This window comes from Boleophthalmus pectinirostris, unplaced genomic scaffold (genome assembly GCF_026225935.1).
Source record: "Boleophthalmus pectinirostris isolate CB_2022bp ecotype Guang Dong unplaced genomic scaffold, ASM2622593v1 HiC_scaffold_23, whole genome shotgun sequence".
NCBI classification, from domain to species: Eukaryota; Metazoa; Chordata; class Actinopteri; order Gobiiformes; family Gobiidae; genus Boleophthalmus; species Boleophthalmus pectinirostris.
The window spans coordinates 9,379,536-9,406,907 of NW_026571207.1; the positions used below are offsets into that span (position 1 = coordinate 9,379,536).

Genomic DNA, 27,372 nt, shown 5'->3' on the forward strand with positions numbered 1-27,372 from the left:
TTTGTGTATGACTTGTGCTATACAAATAAACTTGCCTTGCCTTATTATTATTATTATTATTACCACATGACGGTGGACCAGACTGTTTTTCATTTTAGAGAACAACTCAGCCACTTGCAGCTTTTGTGTGTTAAGCACGTGTTAATGAAACAAAACAACTTTAAGTATGATTGTGACGAGGGAGATCAGAAAACAGCGCAATGTGGGCCCTTAAAAGGTGATGTACCAGATTTATTCACATGTATTTGAGCAAATTTGTCTTGCTCTAGTTCAGATATATTGCATAAGCAGCTCTTGAGGTCAAAATACGTCTTCTACGTGCTAATTAGAAAGCATTTGATTGTCCGATAATCAGGGAGTAGGAGTCAGCATGCTAGTTGTGTCATGATATTTACCATCATGGCAAAACTGGTCTCTAAGAGCTAGGAAAAGTGCTGATAAACTCATCACGGTGAATCATGTTGATGCTATTAATGGTAGACTACAAATAGTTTCAAATTAACTACATCTTTTTTCTCCCACACTTTTAAGATGGTGAAAATCAGGTGCAGCGCCTTTATGTTTGGTGAAAAGTAGTGAAAGCAAACAGTTTGTACACGAAAGTCCATCTAAAAATCAGTGCCAATGTTACTGTTTGATCAAATAAAATCTCATATTGTAGAAAAGCTTTTTAGACATTTCTGCAACAATTTATTGAGTGGAAGGGAGAGTGGATTTGTGAAGCTCTTTTCAAAGTAGTTGGGTTCCATCAGGGGACAAGGGACAGTTTATTTTGGGGAGCTAATGGCTATGTTGTAACAAGTAATAATGCATTTTGGATTGTGTTTATGGTTCTACAAAAGCAAAAACTACATCAGTATGTTTTTTGCAGCTTCTCTATTTAGATGTAATGCCAGTTCTTGTAACACTGGAGCGCGGTAATATTGAGGAAGAGTACATTTGGAACACTTTTCTACTAAGCAGAGCCTTGAGTAAACACTATCAGCCAGGTAAAAGAATTGTTAGCTTGTAACAGAAATAAAACAACAGAAATGACCATGCGAACAAAAACAGAAAAGTGTACCAATAATTAGGTAAAATATCTGTGTAAGATCCTATTTGTCATTTGTTATTTTGTTCATTTTTTAAAGTGAAAAGCCTGTACCTGCTTTTTTCCCTCATGCAGTTGAGCAAAATTAGTCTTGCTTCAGTGCAAATATATTGTGAGCAGCTCTTAAGGTCAAAAGAAGAAAAGACGTCTGCTGTGTACTGTCTGCATCTAATTATAAAGCATAAAGTTATTGCGCAGGAAGTGTACATTAGCATAATAGTTGCTGTTAGCTTCATTGACATGACAAAACTCTGCACTGGTCTCTTGTGCAAAGCACTTAGAACCTCAACACAGTGAATAATTAGGATGCAAAGAATGCATAAGTGAGGAATAACTTTGGACCAGTGCAAATCCTTTAAAATGAACTAGTTCTGTTTTGGTCAGGTGCCACACAGAAACAGAAAAAGGCAATGAATACTAAAATGCATGCTCATTTAATTAGATCAGTACATAAAATGCGTGTTGACATTACTTTTGACGTTCATTTGTAGCTAAATAAAATGCCAATTTTGGGTTTGCTTTTTTTTCTCTGAACAAATGAGTCACGTTTTTGAAATGAAATGTCACTTTTTGCATAATTCATTAAGCCCAGCTGTGGCAGATGACTGCTCATACAGTGAACATGTCACGTTCAAAAGAGCAACAACATGAGAAGGAGCAGAAAAGAAGCTTAAGTCTCCACAGAACAAATAGGTCTCGATTCAGAAGTGCACATACAGCTTTAGAACACGACTGTAAGAAAACTGGGACTGTCACTCTTCGTGTTTTGGTCACATTCACAGGGGAATAACTACAGGTCAGTAACTTCAGTATTAAAGACCCTGTACCCATTTTTTTCCCATGCCTTTGAGCAAGCTTTGAACTGTCTACCTCTTATTAGAAAGTTTTATTGTTTAACTGTTGTTAGCATTACCATGACAAAAACTTTATTAAAAATTGTATTTATTCATTCAGACATTTCACAAAGGCTAAAGTAAAACAAGACAGTGAAAAGGAATAGGCAGAAACAAGCTTATGACACCTACCCGTTGTAACGTTTTCAGTTCGTTTATATATTTACTCAAAACTCACGCTCAAGCTCAGTTCTCAGCTGCTCTTATAAACTCATCATGGTGAATAATATGGATGTTCAGAATGCATAACGTAAATGAGGAATAACTAGACTAATGCAAACCATGCAAAATAGGCTAGCTCTGTTTTCATATTTTTATACATTTAGTTTTAAAAAGTACAGCACCTTTAACTGTTTTGATTTCCTTTTTGCAAATGGGACCTGGTGTAACTCGTGTGCTATGATGTACCATGATGTACACCGAGCTCAATGGCCTGTTTGTTTGGGCTAACACAAAGCACAACTTTCACACATAATCTGAATTTTGAGTGTGACCGCGTGCTCACACAATCTAAGTGGGCTGTCCTGTTCCGTGCAGATACCCCACTTCCCCTGGCGCTCCTGTCTGGACAAACAGAACTGTGCAGTCGTGTTTATCTGCAGTGGTGCATGGCTTGTGCGATGCATCACACTGAAGCAGACTGCCTTATTGGTCGAGATCCTGTGGCTACTGTGAGGTTGTTCACTTCTGTTGAAAATGAGCAGATTATCAATATGTTTGTTTGACTTTATTGTAATTATATGGTTTCCAGACTACTTGCTGACACAGCGAGGAGTCTGGCTGTAGAGGTTAGTCCAGCCTGTGTATTGAACCCACTATTATGTAAAGGAGATTAGCTTTCAAGCTGCATCGCAACTTCTGAAGACTCCCTGGTGTGTCTCTGGTGCAATCATTATTGACATGTTGAAGACTTTAATAACAGTAATTTCTCCATGCGGGTTGCATAAAAACAGACCAAAGATATTGTGGTCAATGTCGTCCACTGCAAACAACAATGCATCTTTGACTCAGCAGCAGAAATGCGCCAATATTCAGGGTTTCCACTCTTTTTCACTGACAAAATTTCAAAACTTTTCCACGATTTTTTCATGACTTAAAGTTAATTTTCCATGACTTTACGGCCCCCAACATGTGCAGAGCTGATCATACTTTTAGGGATAAATATGATATGTTAACCCTTTCCACTCACCTTATGGTTTGGTATTATAGTTTTTAACATTCAAAATACTGTCAGTGCATTTATTGTCGTCTCTTTTAAACATACGTTCACATTTAAGGCTCATACTTTCGGAAAAAATCATAATAGCCTAACGATAACCTAACAGAACGCTGTCGTTGAGTGACAGAGATACAAAAATTCCATGCCTTTTCCAAAACTTTCATTGAATTTACAAAATTCCATGACTTTTAAAGGCCTGGAAAATGACATTTTCAATTTCCATGACTTTTCCAGGATTTCCATTACTGTGGGAACCCTGAATATTCTATAAAAACCCATAATAATATGAGATTTTTTACTATGTGTACCCCCCTTCACTGTGTGTACAAATTGGGCAAGTAACATCTACTGTATCACTTTGTGTGGATTAAAATCTCGACAGACACTTCACATTATACAGACCTGCTGCCTTTATGGGGTCAAAAATCAGGTCCCCATGATATAAATCCTATATTATTAGCAGGGTTTAAAGTTCAAATATGGGTTAAAATAGGTTTTGGTTAGTGCTTAGGTTAGGCATAAGCAGTACTATGAATAAGGTTTGGATCAGTCTCCACGAAATTAATATAAACGAGTGTGGAAATCCTCAAGCAGCAAATCTCCCGTTGTTTACCTGTGTGTGGGATGGTGCCAGGCCCTTCCGTCCGTACACTCCGATCAGGGCGTTCTTCTGCACTGAGATGTTGAACTTTATGAAGCGTGGTTGTTCTATGTTGAGCTGTGAGCGCCAGAACACGCCCGGGGGAAGGCTCTGACCCGCCCTCTTCCCCACCTCCACCTGCCCCGTGTCAATGGAGTTGTTTTCCTGGTGCATCACGCCGCCGCGTCCTGCCAACAGACAAAAGCACATGCCCGCCCTGGTTTAGTACTTTCTTTATTATGCCATGTGGTCTTATATGAGTCCAAATATTTTATAAAGATGTACGCCTGATTGATTGAATCTCCTTAGCCAATCAGGGAAACCTATAGCCGGTTCTTGTCGAAACAAATACGGCTGCTTACGAGGAAATAAGAAGGTAAAAAGAGTATCGCAAAGGACTGAAAAACACTGGATTTTTGCAGAATCAATGAGCAAAGCACTGAAGTCTGAGGTGAGGTTGTAAAAGATAGATGACCAGTGAGCTCCTTTAGTTTCAAATGCATCCCTGAAATAAACAAATGTCCACAGAGGTGTTTTTGCTCGAGGCATAATGGAGGGAGAGGTGACCAGACTGATATAAAACTAGATTTAGTATCGATTCTCAATACAACTTAACTTTTGACAACTCTACTCTGATATGTCACGAATTAGCCAACTCAAACGAGTCCCAAAACCTTCATTATCTCTGTGGATAAAATTTTCAGACAGCTAAAGTATGACTCCTGCTTGTGTGCGCTACTTTGATCTTTTGGTTGTAGTAAATGTTACGTTCTATCTTTTCGGCGCCATGCTGAGATTGCAGACGATATTCCAGCAGAGATTTAACAACACCATAGTCATATCTGGGCTAAATGAGCGTTGGCCAGACTCTACAGGATTAAAATAATGGCTCCCCACTGTCCTCTGACGCAGGCTTTAAAAGAAATAAGATCAGATATAATTGGCTTTTTATATAAAACTCCAACGCTAACATATTTTTCTTTTCCCGGTGACTTGTAAGGCCTCATATCAGATAAGGTCTAAATGGAATCTGTCAGATGTAGTGGCCTTGCAGAAAGAAAATGGCGACAAATCAAAACAATTTGGAGAATGATGTCCGTAAATGTTGCTCAGAGATGGGAAGATGGTGGTTTTTAATGTGATCCAAATGAAAAACTGGCAAACGGGCAAATACCCTATTACCAGAACAGATTCTATTGTTAAGAAGACAAATCGGAAAAGTGTTTTCAAGCTTCGCGCTGCTAAATCTCTGCTCAAGAAAAGATGGAACTGTTTAATTTTCAGAGGCAATAACTTTTCTCTTAGAGGAGGATGATGCAGCGGAGTAATTCTCTCTCAGCAGTGGGTACAGGCAGCATGTACAGTTCAACGCGGTAGCTTCCATTTTTAGTTCCACTGCCCATGTCCTGAGGAGTTACAGGAGGACACAAATATGAACACTGTACAGGCACATTTCTGACATTCTTATACAAGTTTGAGAGTGACAGAGAATCTTGAGCGGGTCCACACTTTATTTTCTGATGAATTTCTCCTATCTTTTTTTTAGAGTTTTGAGACAAGATGCCCTCCCTGTAAATAGGTTTGCCTCACAATAATATGACTAAGCATGATTTAAAGGTGCACTATCATTAAAGGGACAGTTTGGAATTTTGGACATGGGACCTCATTTCCTAGTGAGCCAGAGTGTTGGAGATGTGTGGAGACACTTTTTTAAATATTCCATCCAGTCCTTGTATTTGAAGGATTTATATCTCAGCAGCAGCAGCGAGTTGTACTTCCTGATAGAAAGCTTGGCAGCGGCGGACTGATATATGAGAAAATAGTCCCTCAACATGCGCCAATTCATGCGAAGCAAAGTTAGTTTTATTTCAAACATTATTCTATCAACACAGACATTTACATCAACAGTCTGGTGTAATAACAGATTTGTTTCGGGTGTTTTGTGGAGTGGGTAAGACTGTTTTTAGAGGCAGGATAACTATGGCCATTGACATGCACTAGCCTAGCATCAGCGACCTCTGCAAATACAAGAACTGGATGGAATATTTCAAAAAGTGTCTCCACATGTCTACAACACACTGGCTCACTAGGAAATGAGGTTCTACGTCCAAAATTCCAAACTGTCCCTTTAATGATAGTGCACCTTTAAATCATGGTGACCTGCTATTCTTCAGATGCTATTTATTTGCCTGGAAAATAAAATAGCGTTATATTGATCTTTCTAGCATTTATTTCATTAGGGGTGTTTACTGTTGAAGAAATATCCATTCTTATTGTGTTTTTCGCAGACGTATGTCACAAAGATGCTTTACAGAGCATTATTCAGCATTATTCATTCACTCCATACTTGGGGGTGGTAAGCTTCTATTGTAGCCAGAGCTGCCCTGGGACAGACTGATGGAAAGCGCAGCTGCCATGCCAATCTGTGCCATCGGTCCCTCCGACCACCACCATCACTCTGGCACACACCACTTTCATACTAGGCAATGTGAGTGATGTGCCTTGCCTATGGATACAACAACAGTTTCTTTTCTTTTTTTTGTGACTGGCGCTTCTGAGATCTGACGGGATCAGACTTTGATGAGCCGGTGTGGCCACATTGTTCTAAGCAAAGCAATAACACCTCCATGGAGACAAATAGGTGGCACTAGAAAAGTATAACTAAGCAAGTTCCTCCATCATTTTGGATTGGACATTATAAGAAAATATGTTTTATTCAAAGATTTAGGTAGTCTAGATGGACAGACAGACACATAGATGGATAGAAAGATAGATAAATAGATAGACAGATAGATAGAGAGACAAATAGTTGAAAAGATATTGCATAATTGCATAAAAGTCTGATATTGCCTTTTTTATTGAGACAGTTTTTTTATTGAGACAGTTTTTTCTTTCCATTCATTCCATCATTCTCCATTTATGTACAATATGAATGGTGAATTATTTTTATTGTAGTGAATTTTAATTAAAATCTGAGCATAAGGGATGTTATTCAATAAAGTGCCATATACAACATGCACAAAACTATTCTGCTCATATATTTACTTTTCAGATAGACTAAACAAATATTGTCTGTCCCATTTCTTTTGAATAGCATTTGAACTGGAGCAGTGCATTACAGGTCGGGTCTCAGCCAGTGGTAGTGCTCTGCTGCTCTGGGCTTTCTGTGTGCTCTGCTTTTGAAAATATGCTAATGTGATCCTAAAATGTTTCAAATTGGCACAGCTATTTGAACATAGCATACTGGAACTGGGGCTTACGACTGAAAACCGTATGTGGCTGCAGCAAATCACAGCCTGCTGTATGTGCTATATATGTGTCTTCACCGCGGCAGCAGCAGAACCGTCAGCCCCCTCAGCCTCTTCATGTTCTTTTCACCACTCTTTTCATCAACGTCAGCAAATCCTTCATTATAATCTTTCACTGCAATGCGTGTGTTTCTGCTGTTCAATGCATCTAACTTATTTATATACTGGCTTGAAATCTATTTACAGAATTTAGCTTTCTGCCAAATGGTATAATATTTTAAGATTGCATTCAGGATCTCACAAGTTGTCCAATAAAATGTTAAAATGACTGGAAGACTATTTTTAAATGTCTACTGCGAGAAGAGACACTTCAACGCCACCCAGACCACGCATCTTGAAAACAGCTCAAAAGCTTTGACCTTGTGTTCTTGTGTTTAGGAAATGATTTGGAAGCTGCCTTTAGAGCGACTCTGTAGACAGGTACATGCATAAAAGAAGGACTGCATTTAAATCTAGCCCAGTTTTGTTTATGTTGTGTGTCAGTTCTGCATTGGAGATTCATTTGGTGGCTGCTGTTGTAAAGCGAGAAGCAGGTGGTGAATACAAAACAGTCCAAGATTATATTTTTACCGCGCTAATCAAACAAATAGGGCTGCGAGATTAAAGTTATAATTACATCAAAATTGCATTGTGGGTCTGAAATCCTGCTAACCATTTAGACTGGTGAAATGCACAGGATTCTTTTATTAGTTTACGAGTTAATATTCCAGTCTTCTTTCGAAAGTGAATGCTCCTGGACACGTTTGAAATGCGCGTGGTGTGAAAACTGGAAATTTTGGAACAAATTTTGCAACCCAAATCACAATTGAGAAAAGAGAAGATTGTAATTTGATATTTTGTTTCCAATATTGTTCAACCTTATAAGCCAGAATCAGTTAATTAATATTCAGAATGTGTTGAGCTACGTTTTTTGTCATTCAGAAGACTAAATGTGGGGCTGTGCCAATCTGTCATTTTTAATAATGGTTTGAACTTTTGTGTGATTTAATTAACTAGTGTTTTAGAGCTTAAAGGATCCTTGGAGCTTTACTTTGGTCTTGTCAGAACTAATGGATTGAAGAAATTAATTTAGGATTATATGTATCAATTATTTATTTTCATAGAGCATCTTTAGAGGACACATATCATGCAAAATGTATTTTCGATGTTGTAAGGGTGTTAGCTTATCAAAAACATACCTGGCTTTGCAGTTCCATAAATGATCACCATGCTGGTTCATTGCAACTGAAGGGTCATATTATAACATAGCTTAAATGACTAGTTTTTATTTGTTTCATGGTTCAATGCCCTGCTGCCATTTTCTAAACATAAGTATTGTTCCGAAACATGAAATACAAAAGCAAAGGTGTTCAAGAGCATGTTTACAATGCAAGTAATGCATAGTATGTCCAAGGAATAAAACAAAACACATCTCCAGGTATTATATTTTTACAACATGGTCGCAAGTTGCACTTTTTTTAATGGATTGGGTGTTTCCTGCGACTTATATATTACAATTTTCACACTGACAGATATGAGAGGGCGCTCTAGGCTTGTGTGTCAGTATCTGCTACAACTATTGCTCCTGCACATGTCTCCTGCAGAAAGAGCCTCTGTCCTGTCTGGATCATGTCAGTCGATCACACCATTATTTTTGTACCACTGAAAATTTTAAATTTAACTGATTTCAGTGACAACCGAAACCATCCTGTCAGGATTCAGAAAGGCTGAAATAATTCTAACTGGAACCAATGCCAAGTCTGACAACAGCTAAGCAGAAGAGGAAGTAACAGTTTACCTCTGGAGGTCGCAGAGTTGCTCAGAAGTGACACCAAGGTTTTAGGTTTTAGGGTTTAGTGATTTGAAGTGAGATGGAGAGTTTGGTCAACTTGTTGTGTTCTGTTGTTTATGTTATAGTTTTCTGAAGAACTGTTCATATGTGACGTTAACAGCCTGTTGTTCTCTTTTCTATTGTTATTACTATAACTTGTTTTTCAAGATGAAATGTCGGTTCCTGGTCTCTGATTTTATAAAACATATTCCCCCTAAAAGTGCAACTTATAGTCTGGTGCGACTTGTATTATTTATTTATTTTTTTTTTGTTTATTACACATTTTTTGGCTGGAGCGACTTAAAGTCCAAAAAATATGGTAATTACTGCCACTGTCTTCCAGATTCCAAACCTCTCCTTGATTATTGCAGCTAATCACATATTGAATTAGTTTCACAGTTAATTCTAAATATTTTTTTATTTGGTTAATCTGGTGTGTGGAGATAATACACTACAATACATACTGCAAAATGGTATAATAAAGTTTTAGGAGGTATTTTCTTTCTTTTCCTGCGACACTTATAAACTTTGTTAATTAGTTACGTGACAGTTGTTGCTTTTAAAATATTTTACAGAAGAACTATATTTTTATTAAAGTTCACCGGTTCAGAGTATTTAAAACTTTAAAATCTAAAAAGATAAATCTCACTAAAAGTTGGCTGTGCTCATGTTTAATGCAGTGCACACAATGGATGTTTTGAATCCACGCTAACAGCAGAAGCAGCTGTTTTTGTTTGGTGTTGATTCAAATAAGAAAGGGCTCATTTACAAAAACAGATCGTCCTCCTGCTCTGAACAGCAGCTGGATTCTCATTACAGACAAACTCTCACAGATCAGTCTTTTCTTCACTGATACAACATGTGTTCAGACTCAGACCACTGGTGGGGTAATGCTCGAATTAGCACTGGGTTTGGTGACAATGACGGTTTACAAATGGAGAACATTCAAATGCTGATACGTTTGTCAGTGCTTTGTTTGGTTTTACCTAGAATATTTTTTTTTACAGAATGCTACAAAATTGAACCAGCAAGGGACAAGAGACTTTTATTCAAGTGACTGAGTAAAACAGAATAGACTAGTAGTGTGGTAAAAATCATGTGGAAAAACTTCTTGACTGTGAATCAGTGTTTTCCATTTTGACTCTACATCCTTAGAAATGGATGAAATTTGTTACTTAATAAATAATAAATGAGCTGGTCTCTGAATCATTTCATGGAGTAGGAACAAGGGCTGGGCAATACGGCAAAAAGTGAATCATGTTTTTCTCCTCGTATTGATCAAACACAATTTTATTTTTTCTTATAAAATATTGGTGTGGGTGTTATTTGTGTTGCCCAGAATATATGGCATTAAACGCATCTATTTCCATGGAGACACGCAGATGATGCCACTAGTGAAAGTTGCAGATCTGTTAGGAGACAAGCAACTTTTCAAAACTCTATCTAATCTCCAATTTAATAAAAATTCTATTCATTGCACTGCTCTAGTAGGAACAACCAAGTGTTTTTACAAACCCATCGTACTGGCTGACTGTTATCCTCATTGAACCTTCATCCTAAGACATGGACATAATGTGTTACTTCATAAAAAATAAATGAACAGGTCTGCATGTTCGAAAACACATCAAGGAGTAGGAACTAGGGTTAAGTGAATCATGTTTTTCTCTACAGATCAATCAAATACAATTTTATTTTTCCAGACTGGGGATGGGGATGATATTACATTGCCTGAAATATTCATCTCCATTGAGACAAGCAAATAACACCACTTGGGCAAGTTACAGGTCAGATCTGTGGAGAGAAGGAACTAAGGCTGCGTGATATGACCAGAAATGAAGTTAAAAAGTGAAGTGAAGAAGTGAGGGTGGGTATTCAGATCAAACATTGACACACTCCCAGGCACTTCAAACCATTATGTTTGGACTGATTATCGCAAAGAGGACTATTCTGAGGGAATGGAAGACCACAGCACCTCCCTGTTTCCAAGAGATTCAGTACAATCTGTTGGACCAGCGAGATAAATTTACGAAAATTTGAGGACTTTTTATAGATCATATTAAACAGAGGACTCGACGTCAAACTTCAAAGGACTGATTTCTCTCTTCAACTCTCTACACATTACTGTACAGGCTGTATGTGTTTATTTGTTTATTTATTTTTTGTACATATGTGCACTTGTAGTGTTTGTGTGTGTTTTAATTGAAAACATGGAAACCAAATAAACAATATATTGTGAAAAAAAAAAAAAAAATAGAAGTGAGGGCAGTGGTGTTATTACATTGCCTGGAATGTTCCACTGTATGGCTTTACAGATCTATCTCTATGGAGAGAAGCAGATGACACCATCAGGGTCAGATCTGTGAAGTTAGAGGTTGCATCTGTGAAGATGCATGTGTTTTTAATAAAAAAAATAGAAACCAAATAAACAATGTCTTGAAAAAAAAAAAAAAAAAAGAAGTGAGGGTAGGGGTGTTGTCTGGAATGTTCCACTGTATGGCTTTACACATCTATCTCCATGGAGACAAGCAAATGACACCACCAGGGTCAGATCTGTGAAGTTACAGGTTGCATCTGTGAAGAGGTGAGTACCTTTCAAAAACTCCTAAATCTCAATTTCAATCAGAATTCTATTCATATACAGCCCGACAGTAGCAACAACCAACACTCTTTTTACAAGGTAACTGCAATGGCGTTTCTACTTTCCCAAACCATGTCTTATATTTCCTCTGAGATGTGTTAATGTGTTATAACAATAAATCCACTTGTACTCCTGTAAGGTCTGAACATGCTAATGAGTGCAGTGCCTTTGTTTCCTCACCATTATCCACAGCCAGAGCCGTCACAATGCTCGTCTGAGTCGGCCCTCCCGTCTTCCCCGCTCCTCCGTTCTCAAACGCCGGCTGGTTGTCCAACTCCCGAAGCTGCCAGTTGAGGCCGAAAAGGTGCATGGCTATAAAACACACAAAGAAAAGAAAGCATGTGGGCTGGCGAAACGCATAAACAAATAGGAACACGGAAACAATCAAGCCACTTAGGTACAAAGGACCACTGGGGAGCAGGGACGGATGAATCTCAGGCAAGCCGAAAAATCAACAGCATAACGGGCACTATTTTTTTCACTTCTTTTAAAGCGCTCAATGCCATGGTGGATTTTGTATAAACAGTACACCAATGGAAAGCAGACAAAGTCATTTTAGTCGATACCCAGGAACCCCCGTGGCTTCACCGTGTTTCCTTGGGGGAGATGTTCATTAACGCGCCGCACAAACAGCTACTGTATTGAAGAGACCAGCAGGAGGAGTGACGCAGACAGCTGGTCAAAAACACTACAAGTTCATGGGCCCGTTTACATGACAACAAAAAGTTGTAAGAAACTGGTTTGTTTTGCTAGCTGCTTTGTTTTCATCTTGTGTTTTACAGGGAGATGTTGAGGTTGTAAAGAGTATGGTTAAAAAGCGTAAAATAGCATTGTGGCATCTGAAATTCAGCAATATTACAGGGGAAGAGAAGCTGAATAAAAATTGAGCACATATTCTGCTGAAAACCTTGTCCAGATGACTTCCTTTCTTGAATTTCATGAAGTACCACAGCCAAATTTGCACACTGCACTTTAGTTTATTAGAAATTATATTGATTCCTGAAAGCATAATTTTGTGGCTGCTAATAGGGAACAATTTCTCCAAGAATTAACTTGTTATTTTCAACTTTCAACCTTCAAAATATATCCACATTCATTTTCAATGTAGCAACAGAAGGGTCTCTACCTTTCAAGGACTTCCACGAAAAGTCAGAAAAAGCCAAACCAAAAACTTTAAAATGCAAAAAATTTTTGTTAGTCTATTAATAAATTATGTACAAGATTTCAATTTATTCATCACTATTAGCATAAATTTTATGTGTCATTTAAAGAACACAAACTGCTAGATAGTAATAATGTACCAAACCCATGGATCATTATATTGTGCTATATTGTGCACATTGTAAATCTCAATATTAATTTAAAGAAACTTATTCTAAGTTAAAGTTTTCTAGTTTTTTATGAGTCCACTGAGTTAGAAAACTACAGTGTCCAGTGGGAGCAGACATCGCCGTAAGCATCATCAGTGATCACAACATATAACTATAAATAAAGAGCTTACTAGCAGCTTTTTTTTTTTCATTTGTACCAAAATGACTATGCGCCACCGCCATATCCTAAGGTGTATCTTCGATTAAAATAATAAAATTGCAGAACGAAGTACAGAGCAGTGGGCGCATGCAAGTGAAGGTGATGGAGTCTTGAAAATAAGCAATTAAAGATTGCACAACATGCATGAATCACTTCAAATACAAATTTGAGAGGATAAATGAAAACAGAAAACAAGTATAACAAGTATAGTAGATTTTAACAAGTATAAATAGTTCTGCTTTGATATAACACAATTGAGAATATGTGTATATAAAACATATTAATGTTATGCAATATCATTCATCTCTACCCTTAAGAGAGATTTTCCCTGTGAAAATCTCTCTTAAACGCAAATAAAAACAAAAAGTCTACCAGGAGAACATATCAGAAAGAGAAATGTCCTCTAAAGATTTGTCTGAAAACAAGTGTTTGCTGTCAATAAAACAACCCAAACGCTCTGTATTCCTATACGCCCATTGTGCTGTGTAAATAGTACATAGAGTGACACAAAAACAACTATGGTGTGAAAAGTGGTGGGACACAGGCGGCAGGGGCGGCAGTTAAAGTAGTTCCGGTGAGTTTCTGGAGACAGTCGGTCGCAGCAGGAGGGGGAAGTGAGGACTAGTTTTTCTTACATAACCAAACCGTGCCTTCTACTGAGCCAACCTGCCGCATTGTCACTGTATTGGACGCAATCATGCCGCGGGCTTGTTGTTTTGGGAGAAATCGGAGGTGCTTCTGTGAGCTCAGCGAGAGGCCCAATCTCCTTCAAAGTCACCAGCCGGGGAACATGCTGAGGAGGCATCTTGATTTCCGACCATTTGATCTGCAAGAGCAACTTCTCTCCGACGCCGCCACTCGCCCAGATGGATATTGACTGAACTGGAGAGGTAGGCCAGGGAGAATATCAGATGTGAAGAGGAGCAGAGAGGAGGATGCGCAGAGGAACGGGTATCAAACGGGACTTTGTTAGCAGATAGGACGTCTCTTGTTTAAAAGCTGATGAATACATTTGGCCAGGTTTAGAGAGAGTCGCGTGGGGCTGTCCTTGGAGCATGTTCTGGCCTTGGATTGAAGTCAGGTCCTTGAAGGCGGAATGAAAGGCAGGGTGTTAAGTCAGGGACAAGCTTGCCGCTGTGATCTCCATAGTGCATAAAGGTGCTACTTTAAAAAATGTGTGTTCTGAGTGGTCAGGAGAGTGCTTTAAACACACAGCGTGAAGCACCAAGTTCAAATACAGTTATTTTTTTCATCTATAATAAGAAAAAAGCTATGACTTGAAACTAAAAATATTTAAAAGAATGTAAGCGGTCATATTCATATTGAGAAACAACTTAGAGGCACATTTTAGTTAATATCACGTACCTGTTTTCATAACTGCTTCAGTGTAAGTATGAGGCTTCTTATTTCAGTAGAGGACAAAAAACTGTTTTTTTCCATTAGTACCAAAGGGTCAAAACACTGTAATACACATAAGCAAGTAACTGACGAATGAAGATACCAAACTGGGTGACAGTAACTCATTTGAGTGTTTGTCCACTAATCCAAAAGTTGGTGGTTTGAATCCCACTTTCAAAATAAACATAATTGGTAGAGCAGTCAGAAACACCAACCCACAGGTTACAGGTGCAATTCCAGAATCCACAGATGAATTCTGTTGTTGTGTCCTTGGGCAAGCCACTAAACCCACCTTGCCCCCAGTGTCTGCGTCCACTGATGTATGAGTGTGTGTAGGAACAGGTGAGTGGTTCATTGATGTAAAGCACTTTGAGTTCATGAAGGTGAAAAAGAGCTGTATAAAAATGTGAGCATTTGCCAAATAGTGTCAGTGTTTGTCACGATAATGAACCCTTACCCCTAGTTTCAGCTGACTATTACCATAAGTATTAATAATTAATAACACTGCCAGTCTTCAAAATTTCAAACAAGTGTAAGATGACTGTAACTTAACTTAGCAAAAATCTCTACAATTATTATTATCGTAAACAAGATTTTATGGTTATGAATTCCTAACTGCAGTCGTCTAGATTCACCTTCACCATTAGTTCTAATACAAACACAAACATTTCAAATCGAACCATTCTTACCCACAATCTTAGATCTAGCTATCCCACCTGTTATTTACCCAGATGACTTCTACGCATCGCTCCTGCCAGGCCTTATCGGTGAACCTGCTTATATATATACTAGATAGAACATCTCACTTGGCCTTGTTTAAACTACTCCACTGATACATTTTTCAGCAGACAGAGTAAATAACTTCTCAATGTTGCGCACAGACGCCCTAGACCTGCAAACAAGCCCCGGAGACACTGCCTGGTAATCCTCGTTTCAAAGATCAACCCAGGACAATTTAGACACTACGACATCCATACACCTGCAGTCAAAGCAGCAGGGCAGTACGGAAAGGAAAAACACTGAATTGTTATTTTTCTCACAAGCCTTGCAACTGGGATTTGCTATTTATGTTTTAATAATAGGATTCTGTTCAAATTTTAAATGTGTCCTGAAGAGTTGACAAAAAGACTGAAATATATAATAACTTCAAAAAATTGCAGCCTTTGTGATTTGCGAACTGCGTCCATTGAAATTGCGAAATCGGTTTGATTGCGATTAGTCTTCCAGCCCTACAAAGCAGGCTAAATAATAGAATGCAGCGATGTTCTCGAGACAGGCATTAAGTGCTGCATTCAAACTTTTGAAAATGACACCTTTTAACGTTGGGGGAATATCGTCGCCTAAGCTGACAGGTGAAAGACGGAATACTTGCTCTATCAAAGACGACAAAGTAAAAAGACGCAGTACTCACACTTCTATTTCTGCTTGGCTCCTTGATATGTTAAATAAGAAGTCTTGTAACCTGTCATAGTGTTACAAGTATGGGAAGTTTTGTGGAGAAAGTTGTTCAGTACCCTTTGGCTTACTGTAACTAATGTGGCCAGAGAGAAAAATAGACCCGGCCTTATGACTATATTGCTGAAATTGGATTTTTCTTTTTTTTGCCAGGGCTTGAGACAGCTATAATGACCGATTGCTGTCAAAGCTTTTTTTCCAGCGGTGTGTCTGGTGCCCTGCCTTTCCCAAACTCCTCAAACGCTAAGAGTTTTGGATTCCGACTCCCCGGCGGCGGCGAGCTCTGTCCTGTCATCCATCTTTTTACAGTCACGGCGCGGGACAGAGAGATGAATGCCTCGGGAGAAAGCAGTGCATTTTCCAATTCGGGCTTTTCGTTTCTTCATTTTGGCCATGTGGGACTTTAATATGGTTCACTCTTATCTTGTATTATCCTAACTTCCAATAGAAAAGAAAAACCTAGAGTGGCACTGAACCTCTCTCGCGCGGCTCTCTACAACGCCAAGGCCCCGAATCCCCACTTACCTCATCAACAAATTGCTTTGAGGTAAAAAGCCCTCAATTTTGGAATTTGCATAAGTTATTCCTGCTGCCTAGTCTCGTTCAATTAATATTTATGGGCCATGAGCAATTCTCAAACTGTGCAAGAAGCGGGCAAAGCTCACAACTAATCTCCCATGTAAAATGTGCCCAGTGGAACACCTCTACTCACGATGTATGAGATCCGGTGTGTGCTCATACATAAACTTGTGCTCATAGTCACACTTGATAAAATAGTAAATTCTTGCCCATTATGAGATGCATGTCTTTGGTAACAGCGCACTAAATTAAAAAGAGTGGACATTACACTTCTGTGAGGTATTAACTGCTAACAAACACCATGTTAGACCAAGATCACCATGTTACCTTTTATTGTTTGGAAACTTATATATTAGCCGAAAACAATGTATAATTAATAAGTCTGACTTTTGTTTTTGACACTCTGAGACACTCTTGCTTTTGCTCTCCCCCTCCTGCTGATGAAACTACTGCACACTGCATCAGGTTTGTGAAGTTGTAGTGTATTATGCTTTTGTATAATTATGGAAAATCTATGGTATTTATGGTGATGTAGGCTTGTGGGCTGAGCACTGGACACAATCGAGGCCTTGAATGGGACCCTGGGAGAGATTAAAAGACTACTCAAACATGCATGGATGACATATAAACCCTCTTCAGGCATGTTTTTGATGAAGGTGAATGTTATAACATGGTAGAAAGCTCTAAAAGCTTTTGATTTTGCATAATACCCTCTCTTTATATAATGTACAGGGTCAGTCAGAAATTGTATTTATGGTAATTTTAGCTATTGTTAAAATGGACATTATTGTCCCCGTTGGGAAGTCTGTGTATTCCTCCCATCCTTCAAAACAGTCTCCAGATCTTCTGAATAGAGTTGCATATTTTAGTAACTTTTATCTAGTTATTAAGCACAGATCATGGTCAGGAGTACCTTGTTGCAGGATTAGCCTACTGTGCATTTTAATGTTGAGCCCCTGGAAAGATGAAATACACATTGATACTAATATCACAATTTTGGGCATTTGTTGTAACAAATGAGGGTAACTAGCATCACTTTTACAACCTTTTAGATTTCAGACAGTTGGTAGAATTATGGCAAATACGACCAATTAAAATCTTAATGAACACTAGTCTTTGAAACGCAACATTTTCAACTTAAAATGTTTTGAAAATTGTATTCTGCATGATCCATTTGAACAGCAACTTTCACCAGGTGACTAGACAAAAAAATCGACTGCCAAACAATGGTCACTCCAGCTATATACATTTAGCAGAACATGGATACTAATTACAATTAAAATGAAAGAAGACTGAAGAATGAAGAAAAAAAGTTACTAAGCTTCAATGTTAAACTATTGTCCTTTATGAATTTTCCTCATGCTTTACTCTGTGCAGTTATTATAAAGTGTTACCCCTCCTTGAACCGTCACCTTATCGTGGTGGAGGGGTTTGAGTGCCCGAATGATCCCGGGAGCTATGTTGTCGGGGGCTTCATGCCCCTGGTAGGGTCACCCAAGGCAAACAGGTCCGGGGGGACGGGTCAGACGAAGAACGGTTCAGAAGCCCCTATGATGAGTGTACGAGCAAGGCCAGTTACGTCGCCCGGATTGGCGTCACCGGGGCCTCACCCTGGAGCCAGGCCTGGGGTGGGTGCTCGCCAGCGAGCGCCTGGTGGCCGAGCCTCCCCCCACGGGGCTCGGCCGGGCTCAGCCCGAAGGAGCGACGTGGGGCCGTCCTCACGTGGGCCCACCACCCGCAGGAGGATCCATATGGGGCCGGTGCAGAGAGATCTGGGCAGCAGTCGACGGCGGGGGCCTCGGCGACCAGATCTCCGGACATGGAGACTAGCTCTGGGGACATGGAATGTCACCTCGCTGGGGGGGAAGGAGCCTGAGCTTGTGCGGGAGGTTGAGCGTTACCGACTAGATATAGTCGGCCTCACCTCCACGCACAGTTTGGGCTCTGGAACCCAACTCCTTGAGAGGGGCTGGACTCTCCATTTCTCTGGCGTTGGCCGCGGGGAGCGGCGGCGGGCTGGTGTGGGCCTGCTCATTGCCCCACAGCTCAGCCGCTGTGTGTTGGAGTTCACCCCGGTGAACGAGAGGGTCGCGTCCCTGCGCCTTCGGGTCGGGGACAGGTCTCTCACTGTGTGGTGTCGGCCTACGGGCCGAACAGCAGTGCTGAGTACCCGGCCTTCTTGGAGTCCTTGGGAGGGGTACTAGACAGTGCACCGACCGGGGACTCCGTTGTTCTCCTGGGGGACTTCAACGCCCACGTGGGCAACGACAGTGACACTTGGAGAGGGGTGATTGGGAGGAACGGCCTCCCCGATCTGAACCCGAGTGGTGTTTTGTTATTGGACTTCTGTGCTAGTCACAGTTTGTCCATAACAAACACCATGTTCGAGCACAAGGGTGTCCATAAGTGCACGTGGCACCAGGACACCCTAGGCCGGAGGTCGATGATCGACTTTGTCGTCGTGTCATCTGATCTCCGGCCGCGTGTCTTGGACACTCGGGTGAAGAGAGGGGCTGAGCTGTCAACTGATCACCACCTGGTCGTGAGTTGGGTTCGCTGGCGGAGGAGGAAGCCGGAAAGACCTGGCAGGCCCAAGCGTGTAGTGAGGGTCTGTTGGGAACGTCTGGCGGAGCCCTCTGTCAGAGGGACCTTCAACTCGCACCTCCGGGAGGACTTCTCCCGGATTCCGGGGGAGGCTGGAGATATGGAGTCCGAGTGGGCTTCATTCTCGGCCTCTATTGTCAATGCAGCTGCTCGGAGCTGTGGGCGTAAGGTCTGTGGTGCCTGTCGCGGCGGCAACCCCAGAACCCGGTGGTGGACACCGGAAGTAAGGGATGCTGTCAAGCTGAAGAAGGAGTCCTATCGGGCCTTGCTGGCTCGGGGGACTCCTGAGGCAGCTGACAGGTACCGGCGGGCCAAGCGTGCTGCAGCCCGTGTGGTCGCGGAGGCAAAAACTCGGAGCTGGGAGGAGTTCGGGGAGGCCATGGAGAAGGACTATCGGACGGCCTCAAAGAGATTCTGGCAAACCGTCCGGCGCCTCAGGAGGGGAAAGCAGTTCTTCACCAACACTGTTTACAGTGCGGGGGGAGAGCTGTTGACCTCGACTGGGGACGTTGTCCGGCGGTGGAAGGAATACTTTGAGGATCTCCTCAATCCCACCGTCACGTCCTCCGAGGAGGAGGCCGAGGCTGGGGACTCAGAGGCGGACTCATCCATCACCCTGGCCGAAGTCACTGAGGTGGTTGGCAAGCTCCTTGGTGGCAAGGCTCCGGGGTTGGATGAGATCCGTCCTGAGTACCTGAAGTCTCTGGATGTTGTGGGGCTGTCTTGGCTGACACGCCTCTTCAACATCGCGTGGCGGTCGGGGACAGTACCTCTGGACTGGCAAACCGGGGTGGTGGTCCCTCTGTATAAGAAGGGGGACCGGAGGGGTGTGTTCCAACTATAGGGGGATCACACTTCTCAGCCTTCCCGGTAAGGTCTATGCCAGGGTACTGGAGAGGAGAATCCGGCCGATAGTCGAACCTCGGATTCAGGAGGAGCAGTGTGGTTTTCGTCCTGGCCGTGGAACACTGGACCAGCTCTACACTCTCCATCGGGTGCTCGAGGGTTCATGGGAGTTTGCCCAACCAGTCCACATGTGTTTTGTGGATCTGGAGAAGGCATTCGACCGTGTCCCTCGTGGCGTCCTGTGGGGGGTGCTCTGGGAGTATGGGGTCCGGGGCCCTTTGCTAAGGGCTGTCCGGTCCCTGTATGACCGGAGCAGGAGCTGTGTTCGCATTGCCGGCAGTAAGTCAGACCTGTTCCCGGTGCATGTTGGACTCCGCCAGGGCTGCCCTTTGTCACCGGTTCTGTTCATTGTATTTATGGACAGAATTTCTAGGCGCAGTCAGGGGCCGGAGGGGGTCCGGTTTGGGGACCACAGGATTTCATCTCTGCTGTTTGCGGACGATGTTGTCCTGTTGGCTTCATCGAACCAGGACCTGCAATGTGCACTGGGGCGGTTTGCAGCCGAGTGTGAAGCGGCTGGGATGAAGATCAGCTCTTCCAAGTCCGAGGCCATGGTTCTCGACCGGAAAAAGGTGGCTTGCCCTCTCCGGGTGGGTGGGGAGTCTTTGCCTCAAGTGGAGGAGTTCAAGTATCTCGGGGTCTTGTTCACGAGTGAGGGAAGGACGGAACGTGAGATTGACAGGCGGATCGGTGCAGCTTCGGCAGTGATGCGGTCGCTGTATCGGACCGTTGTGTGGTGAAGAGGGAGCTGAGTCGAAAGGCGAAGCTCTCGATTTACCGGTCAGTCTTCGTTCCTACTCTCACCTATGGTCATGAGCTCTGGGTAGTGACCGAAAGGACGAGATCGCGGATACAAGCGCTCGAAATGAGTTTCCTCCGCAGGGTGGCTGGGCGCTCCCTTAGAGATAGGGTGAGGAGCTCAGTCACACGGGAGGAGCTCGGAGTAGAGCCGCTGCTCCTCCACGTCGAGAGGAGCCAGTTGAGGTGGCTCGGGCATCTGTTCCGGATGCCTCCTGGGCGCCTCCCTCGGGAGGTGTTCCGGGCATGTCCCGCCGGGAGGAGGCCCCGGGGAAGACCCAGGACACGCTGGAGGGACTATGTCTCTCGGCTGGCCTGGGAACGCCTCGGGGTCCCCCCGGAGGAGCTGGAGGACGTGTCTGGGGTGAAGGAAGTCTGGGAGTCCCTGCTTAGGCTGCTCCCCCCGTGACCCGGCCCCGGATAAGCGGACGAAAATGGATGGATGGATGGATGTTACCTTTTAATCTAATACAAAATCAGCAGCAATATATTTTAAAATGGCTGCTCAAATTGTAGGCACCAAGTACACGAGAAAATGAGCTCTACATATCCTCTTTGTAACTGTATGTTCTCACCCTTTGTTAGCATAATTCATGACATAAAAAGCATTGATATCGGGCCATTACAGAGGTGATCATGTAGCAGATAATTTTTCAAACATTTTTTATCTGTAATGAAATGATAGCACCACTTCTCTCCCGCATCCGGCTGAATAAATCACTCCTAAGTGGGGCATTCCTAAGTGCGCTCGGCTAATGTATGCAGGTGCCATGCTTCTGATAGCCATCGTCACCGAGAGTAATTAGTCCATTTACTGCGGCGCGAGGTGGCCCCAGCTGGACGTGCTTAGTGCTGGGGCGGCACACCTTAAAGAAGTCCTATTGTGCTCTTTTGAGTATTTAGTATTGAACTGTATATGAAGATCATTATTTTTGCGCCATCACACCTCGAGTCAGAATCAGACAGAACTATGCAGATATCAGATTTGTTTATTTCAGTGATGCACATGAGGGAGCTCACTTTTTGACTATTCTCCTTTTGGTCATATTTATTTTGATATGGACAGACCATGCATGTCCCTGATTGGCTAATCCACTTCTCCATCATGTTCATTTGAATTCTAGGAGATGTACTAGAGACTGGTGACGAAAAACTGGTGATTGGTGGCTAAAAATCTTCGTAGAGTATTGGAGAATTAGAGAAGGTTTCAACTGTGGTCATCTGGACACTGTTTTTGCAATCAAGACTCTGATTCAGAAGCCATTTTCAGTTTGATAGAATTGGCTTGGATCGCTAGGATCAAGTCAAATCAAACAAGAACCATCAAAGTGACAGTGTTCAGCTGACCTCTGTTGAAACCTTCTCTACCCTGTCTTTATTGGAGAGTGTATTCTGGATCCCAACAATGGCTAGGTGACATTTTTGAACCATATATATAAGTATAACCTGGAATCAGAATTTTTTGACCGATTGCAAATAAGTAGAGCAGTGGGCGGGGATAAGGGGTAGGTAAAAACGAGAGAGTTTCTAAACACTAAAGCCTCAAATCCAGGATTACTCAAACATGCATGGACCAATCAACCAATGAACCAATCAATATACAACAACATGAGGGAATACTGTAACATAGTTAAACGCTCAAAAAGGTCAATTTACCATAATACGTCTCCTTTAAGAAGAGGGAGATAAACATTGTCTTAAACTTGGGATCTGTCTGTACATCTCTGCACAAGCTTCCCCCGGGGACGCTCCTTGAAACAGGCCGCGGCGCTCCTAGCCTTTCCAAGAAACGCAGTGTTTTCAGTGATGGGGCTCCGATGGAATGACAATATCTCCAGCGCCAGATCGACCAGGATAAGGCGTGTTCTTTGTGACAATTGAAACAGATCAGTGTCTCACAGTGTAAACCCCAACGGAATTTCTATATTCCTTTTCTATATAGTGTTTTTCTATTGCTCGGAGAGGGCTTTTGAATCACAGGCACTCTTCAACTATGCTGTGGTCGGTAGGTGGCCTTGCTCAGTGCTGCACAAGTAGCCACTTTGCTTCAGTTTTCACACACAGGTACACCTGGGTAAAAAAGATAGCTTTCTTTCCTTTGTTGATAACACTTTATAATGACTAGACCTTAATTAGCCCTAACAAAGCATAAAGTGAGACTTAATTCATAATAGTGTATTAAGAATAATTCAGACCAAGAGTTTAAGGAAGACCACTCGTGAGCAGATGAAACTGTCAGGTATGAAAACAAACTCTTGGTCTAAAAAAAGAACCTAATAACATAAATTATAGGAAGACCAAATGACCCTCATTGGACTGAGAATAATTCAGACTTAAATTATTATCCTAACCCCAAATTCTAATCCTAACCCCTTAATTAAATGTGCAAAAGTTTTATGAAGGGTCAGCTATATGTTTGTGTATGTGTAGATGACAATTCTTTGCTTTGCTTTGCATAGAAAGTCCTATGGTGTGATATTAACTTCATCCATCTTGCATTTATAGTATTCAATTAAATTTTACTAAGACTGGGTTCCACAGATATGACCTGTTACTTGGCCTGGTGCTGTCTCCATGGAGAAATTAAGTTCAAAGCTATAGCAAGAAAATAACATCCCGTCCACAAGAAAAGTTACATAGAGCACCTTTAAGTAGTTACTAACCTCAAAACATCTTCATTTAACTATGTCTTCATTAGGAATTAAGTCTTTCTCCATGCTTTATTAAGGCTGTAAATAGTAGTGTAGTTATTATAGTATTACCCATTCATTCTGAACAGGCTATGGATTTTTTTTTATTGCCAACTAAAATCTTCCTCTCTGCAAAGCAGTCATTAAACCTGACAGTTCAAAGATTATGATCAAACATAGTCAGTGAAAAGACTGTTGGTGCCATTCGTTCAATTCAAACCACATTTTCCAAATCCACAAGCCGGTTTTGGGGTCCAATCACAGGATCACATTTGGACCGGCTCCTGATTGGCTCCTCCATATCAGAACAATCACGGAAAGCCTTCCCAATCAGTCCAGTTTGCCGAGTGGGAGCAGAATAGCTTCACCTCAGCAGGTCACGCTCATTTGAATTGCAAGAGTGGCTGTCAGGCTGCAGTTATGTCACAGATAGTAGACATGTAGACAACCACAGTGTTTCAGTCTAAAATAACAGGTCTTTCCATTGTTTATACAGAAATTTAAGATGATGAAAGACTGCTTGTCACGTTTTGAGCTTTTCTTAGTAAAACGAATGACTTAAAGTGGCTATAAATGCGTCTTGAATAATGCTGTGTTTTGACAAACTGTGCATTATAGTTTATATCATGTTTCATATAAAAACACATGTGCTGTCAGCTTCTATGAACTTAAGTGTCATTCAAAAAAGCAAAGAGTATGAAAGTTCTTATGAGAGAGTAGAGGAGTAGTAGTGTGGTAATCAGCGGGATTTTTCAGAAGTAGTTTAGGCTAGAATGACTGAGACCGGCTGCCAGTCTTTGATCCTGGTATACAATGGACCTATAGGATCATCAGTTTGAAGCAAAAAGTGCAGTGTGCCATACAACTTCTGGAACATTCAAGGCCTTGGGCAAAATAAGAAGACTTTGAGAAGGTGGCTAGAAGTTGTTCTATGGATAGCTAATAATAATCCTCCTTAAAGTTGCTGTACATGCGCTCACACGTGCACCATGGACTCTTCTCTCTGCTGAACTCAGCGAGGAGGTATCGCAGTGTGATGAGCAGAAGAACCAGGTTTTGCAACAGCTGCAGTTCACTGGCTATAAGACTATTGAACACTAACTAAATGAAATGGCTCTCAGGCTTTGTGGCTACATAAATTGCAGTTTTATTACAAAAGTATAGCAATGAAATGCTATCACCTTAAAAAAAAGAAAAGAAAAGAAAGTGTGTAGCAATCTGATATTTGTCACAAAATCCTGCTTTTGTAAGACACATTTTAAGGGAAACAAAAAATGACACGTTAACAAGAAAACAAACTTAGACTCTGCATTATTATAGCAACCAAGAATTTTGAGTGAGTGCACAGAAATCTAACTTTTTGTTGACCTAACTCACCTATATTCCCAGAAACCGATACAGCCAATTTATAATTAAGTGTATTTCTGCATTGTCTGCACAACTAAAGCTCTTCCACTTGACTTAGGAGTCAAGTCTGTAAAATATATAAGGTCAAAGTTCTATTTTATTTGAGTCCTTGGTAACTGTATATCTGCTAGATTTACAGGGAAAAGCTGTGCACAAAACAATTTGCACATTTGTAGCAGACTGGCTTCATTTACAACATTTTCGCTTGTTTAATTGCGGCCCGTTGGTTGTTGGGGGACTTGTGCCTTGGCTCGTCTCCAGCCTCTGAGCCTGTTGTTGTGGGGAGTGAGAGAGGAAGGGGGGGGGTGCCTAGCCTCAGGTGTCTTCTTCTTCCACTCTTTCATCCAACGCCAATTTACCTGCCAGCTGCAATGCCTCACACAGTGACAGTGGGCTCTCATACTTTTAGCGCTGCTCTACTGTCCCATTAGAACAAAAGCGGACTTCAATACACTAACGCCGGCTCGATTCTGTGATCAAGTGAAAGTGACTTGAGCTTATTGGAATATAGAACTACTGAGTGATGAGAACCAATACAATGGACGTACTTGTGCATATCGTCACTACTGTATGCGGCCCTCAGGCACAGAACGTAATGGCAGACTAAGCCAGACCACTTTGTATTAGTAATAAAAGCAATAAAAGCACCTTATCAGAAACATATGGACACAAGTAGCTATGGATTTTTCTTCAGTTCAAAATGACTGAGAATTATTTATTATTCACAAATCATGTCAACCTACTCAGAGTATGTTGAAACTGTAAGTTGGAAGCTGCAGTTGTAGGAGTAGATTAGATTAAGGTCAAAGTCAAAGTCCATAAGTCCCCTGCGTGCTGTCTGCATCTTAATTAGAAAGCCTTTTATTGTCCAATAATCAAAAAGTGAGTGTTAGCATGCAAGTTGTTTTTAGCTTAACTATAACAACAAAACTCAGCTCTGGTCTCTTCTGAAAAGCATCTGTGCTGGGAACTAGTTGTCTTTTTCTCATTTTAAGACAGAAAACATCCGGTACAATGATTTAGTACAAGTTGTTTCATAGAATAAACAATAAATTAATTAACTACTTGTTCTAAGAATTTAAAAGCCAATGTGAGAGGAAGAAATAACTAAATTCTGAGCAGTTAAGTACTGAATGTTAATTAAATAACTGATATAATGCATGGCCTCTCTGGAAGGCTATTAATCTATTAACTATTAAAATTGCTACTACTACTTATTATACAGCATTATCAATAAACTAACAATGCTGGAGGGACATCTAGAGTTCAGTTCTCGACTTTATTTGTCTAGAATACTCTAAATGTTGGGTCACACCTTGAGAAGCCCCTTTATTGTGTACTGGTGTTTGATTAAATACTGTATTTTTAGGACAAAAAGGCGCACCAGATTATATGGTGTAATATCATTTATGTTGAATTCTCTCGTCTATTTTCATAGATAATGCGCACCAGATTATAAGGCGCATTAAGCTAAACAAACGGACGACGTTTGAGACTGATACCTTAGCCCAGGCGTCCATGATCCATTGGCAGATTGTTGTGTAATTTACCCGGCGTTGCCTCCCTATCTTGGTGAATGTGTATTATGAATGTGAATGTGGGTGGATAATTTAAGTTTTTTTTTTTTTTATTTCCTATGAGGACGACTCAAATATACATTGAGTAATAATGTGTTTAATGCAGCTTTGCGCTCATGTATTTACATTTTACAGAAACTAAACTTAAAACCACATGGTATACTTTGCTAATTATACTTCGCCCTTTACTTCGCAAGGTTCCTGACTACGGTAGCTGTAATGCTCTGACAATCCATCATGCGGTGTGGCTTCATAGCTTACCAAAGTCATACTAAAACATTTTGACAGATTTTTGAGCTCCGTGTGCCACATAAAATCAGTTCGGGGTCAATAAGCATAACCATAATTAAGACACAAGCACCGGATTATAAGGCACACTGTCGATTTTTGAGAAAATGAAAGGATTTTAAGTGCTCCTTATAGTCTGAAAAATAAGGTACATTATTCAAATACTATTCAATTTCATCATCTAAATTTAAAATCTCAAGTACTTCCTGCCAAGTGGTCATGTACCCCCCATTGGTCCTTGTACCCCTGTTTGGCAAACAATGGTACATTAATTTCGAAGTGAATACTGTAGACTATACTAGCACTTCATCTACAGCTACTTCCCTGAATAAATAGCTTGTTCTAAAGAGGCCATAAGACTATGTAAGATAAACTGAAGAAATTACACCCATATCCATTTTACGCTTTCAGATCATGAATGGTTTGAATTTTCCAAACAGTTCAGTCAATAAAGGCAACGTGAATATTGATATTGATGTAGTGCATTTATGGCCTCTGCGGACGACTGCGCTCCCATCTGTACTCCCCAATAAAGCCCTGGT

General features: G+C 41.2%; 1 protein-coding gene across 1 annotated transcript in view; it reads right to left on the minus strand.

The window, feature by feature from the left end:
• Positions 1 to 27,372, minus strand: part of si:dkey-237h12.3 (teneurin-3) — a 338,669-nt gene that overhangs the window by 172,738 nt on the left and 138,559 nt on the right. The window contains 2 exon segments of the mRNA XM_055159618.1: positions 3,816 to 4,030; positions 11,779 to 11,910. Of these exon segments, the coding sequence (XP_055015593.1) occupies positions 3,816 to 4,030; positions 11,779 to 11,910 (347 nt within the window).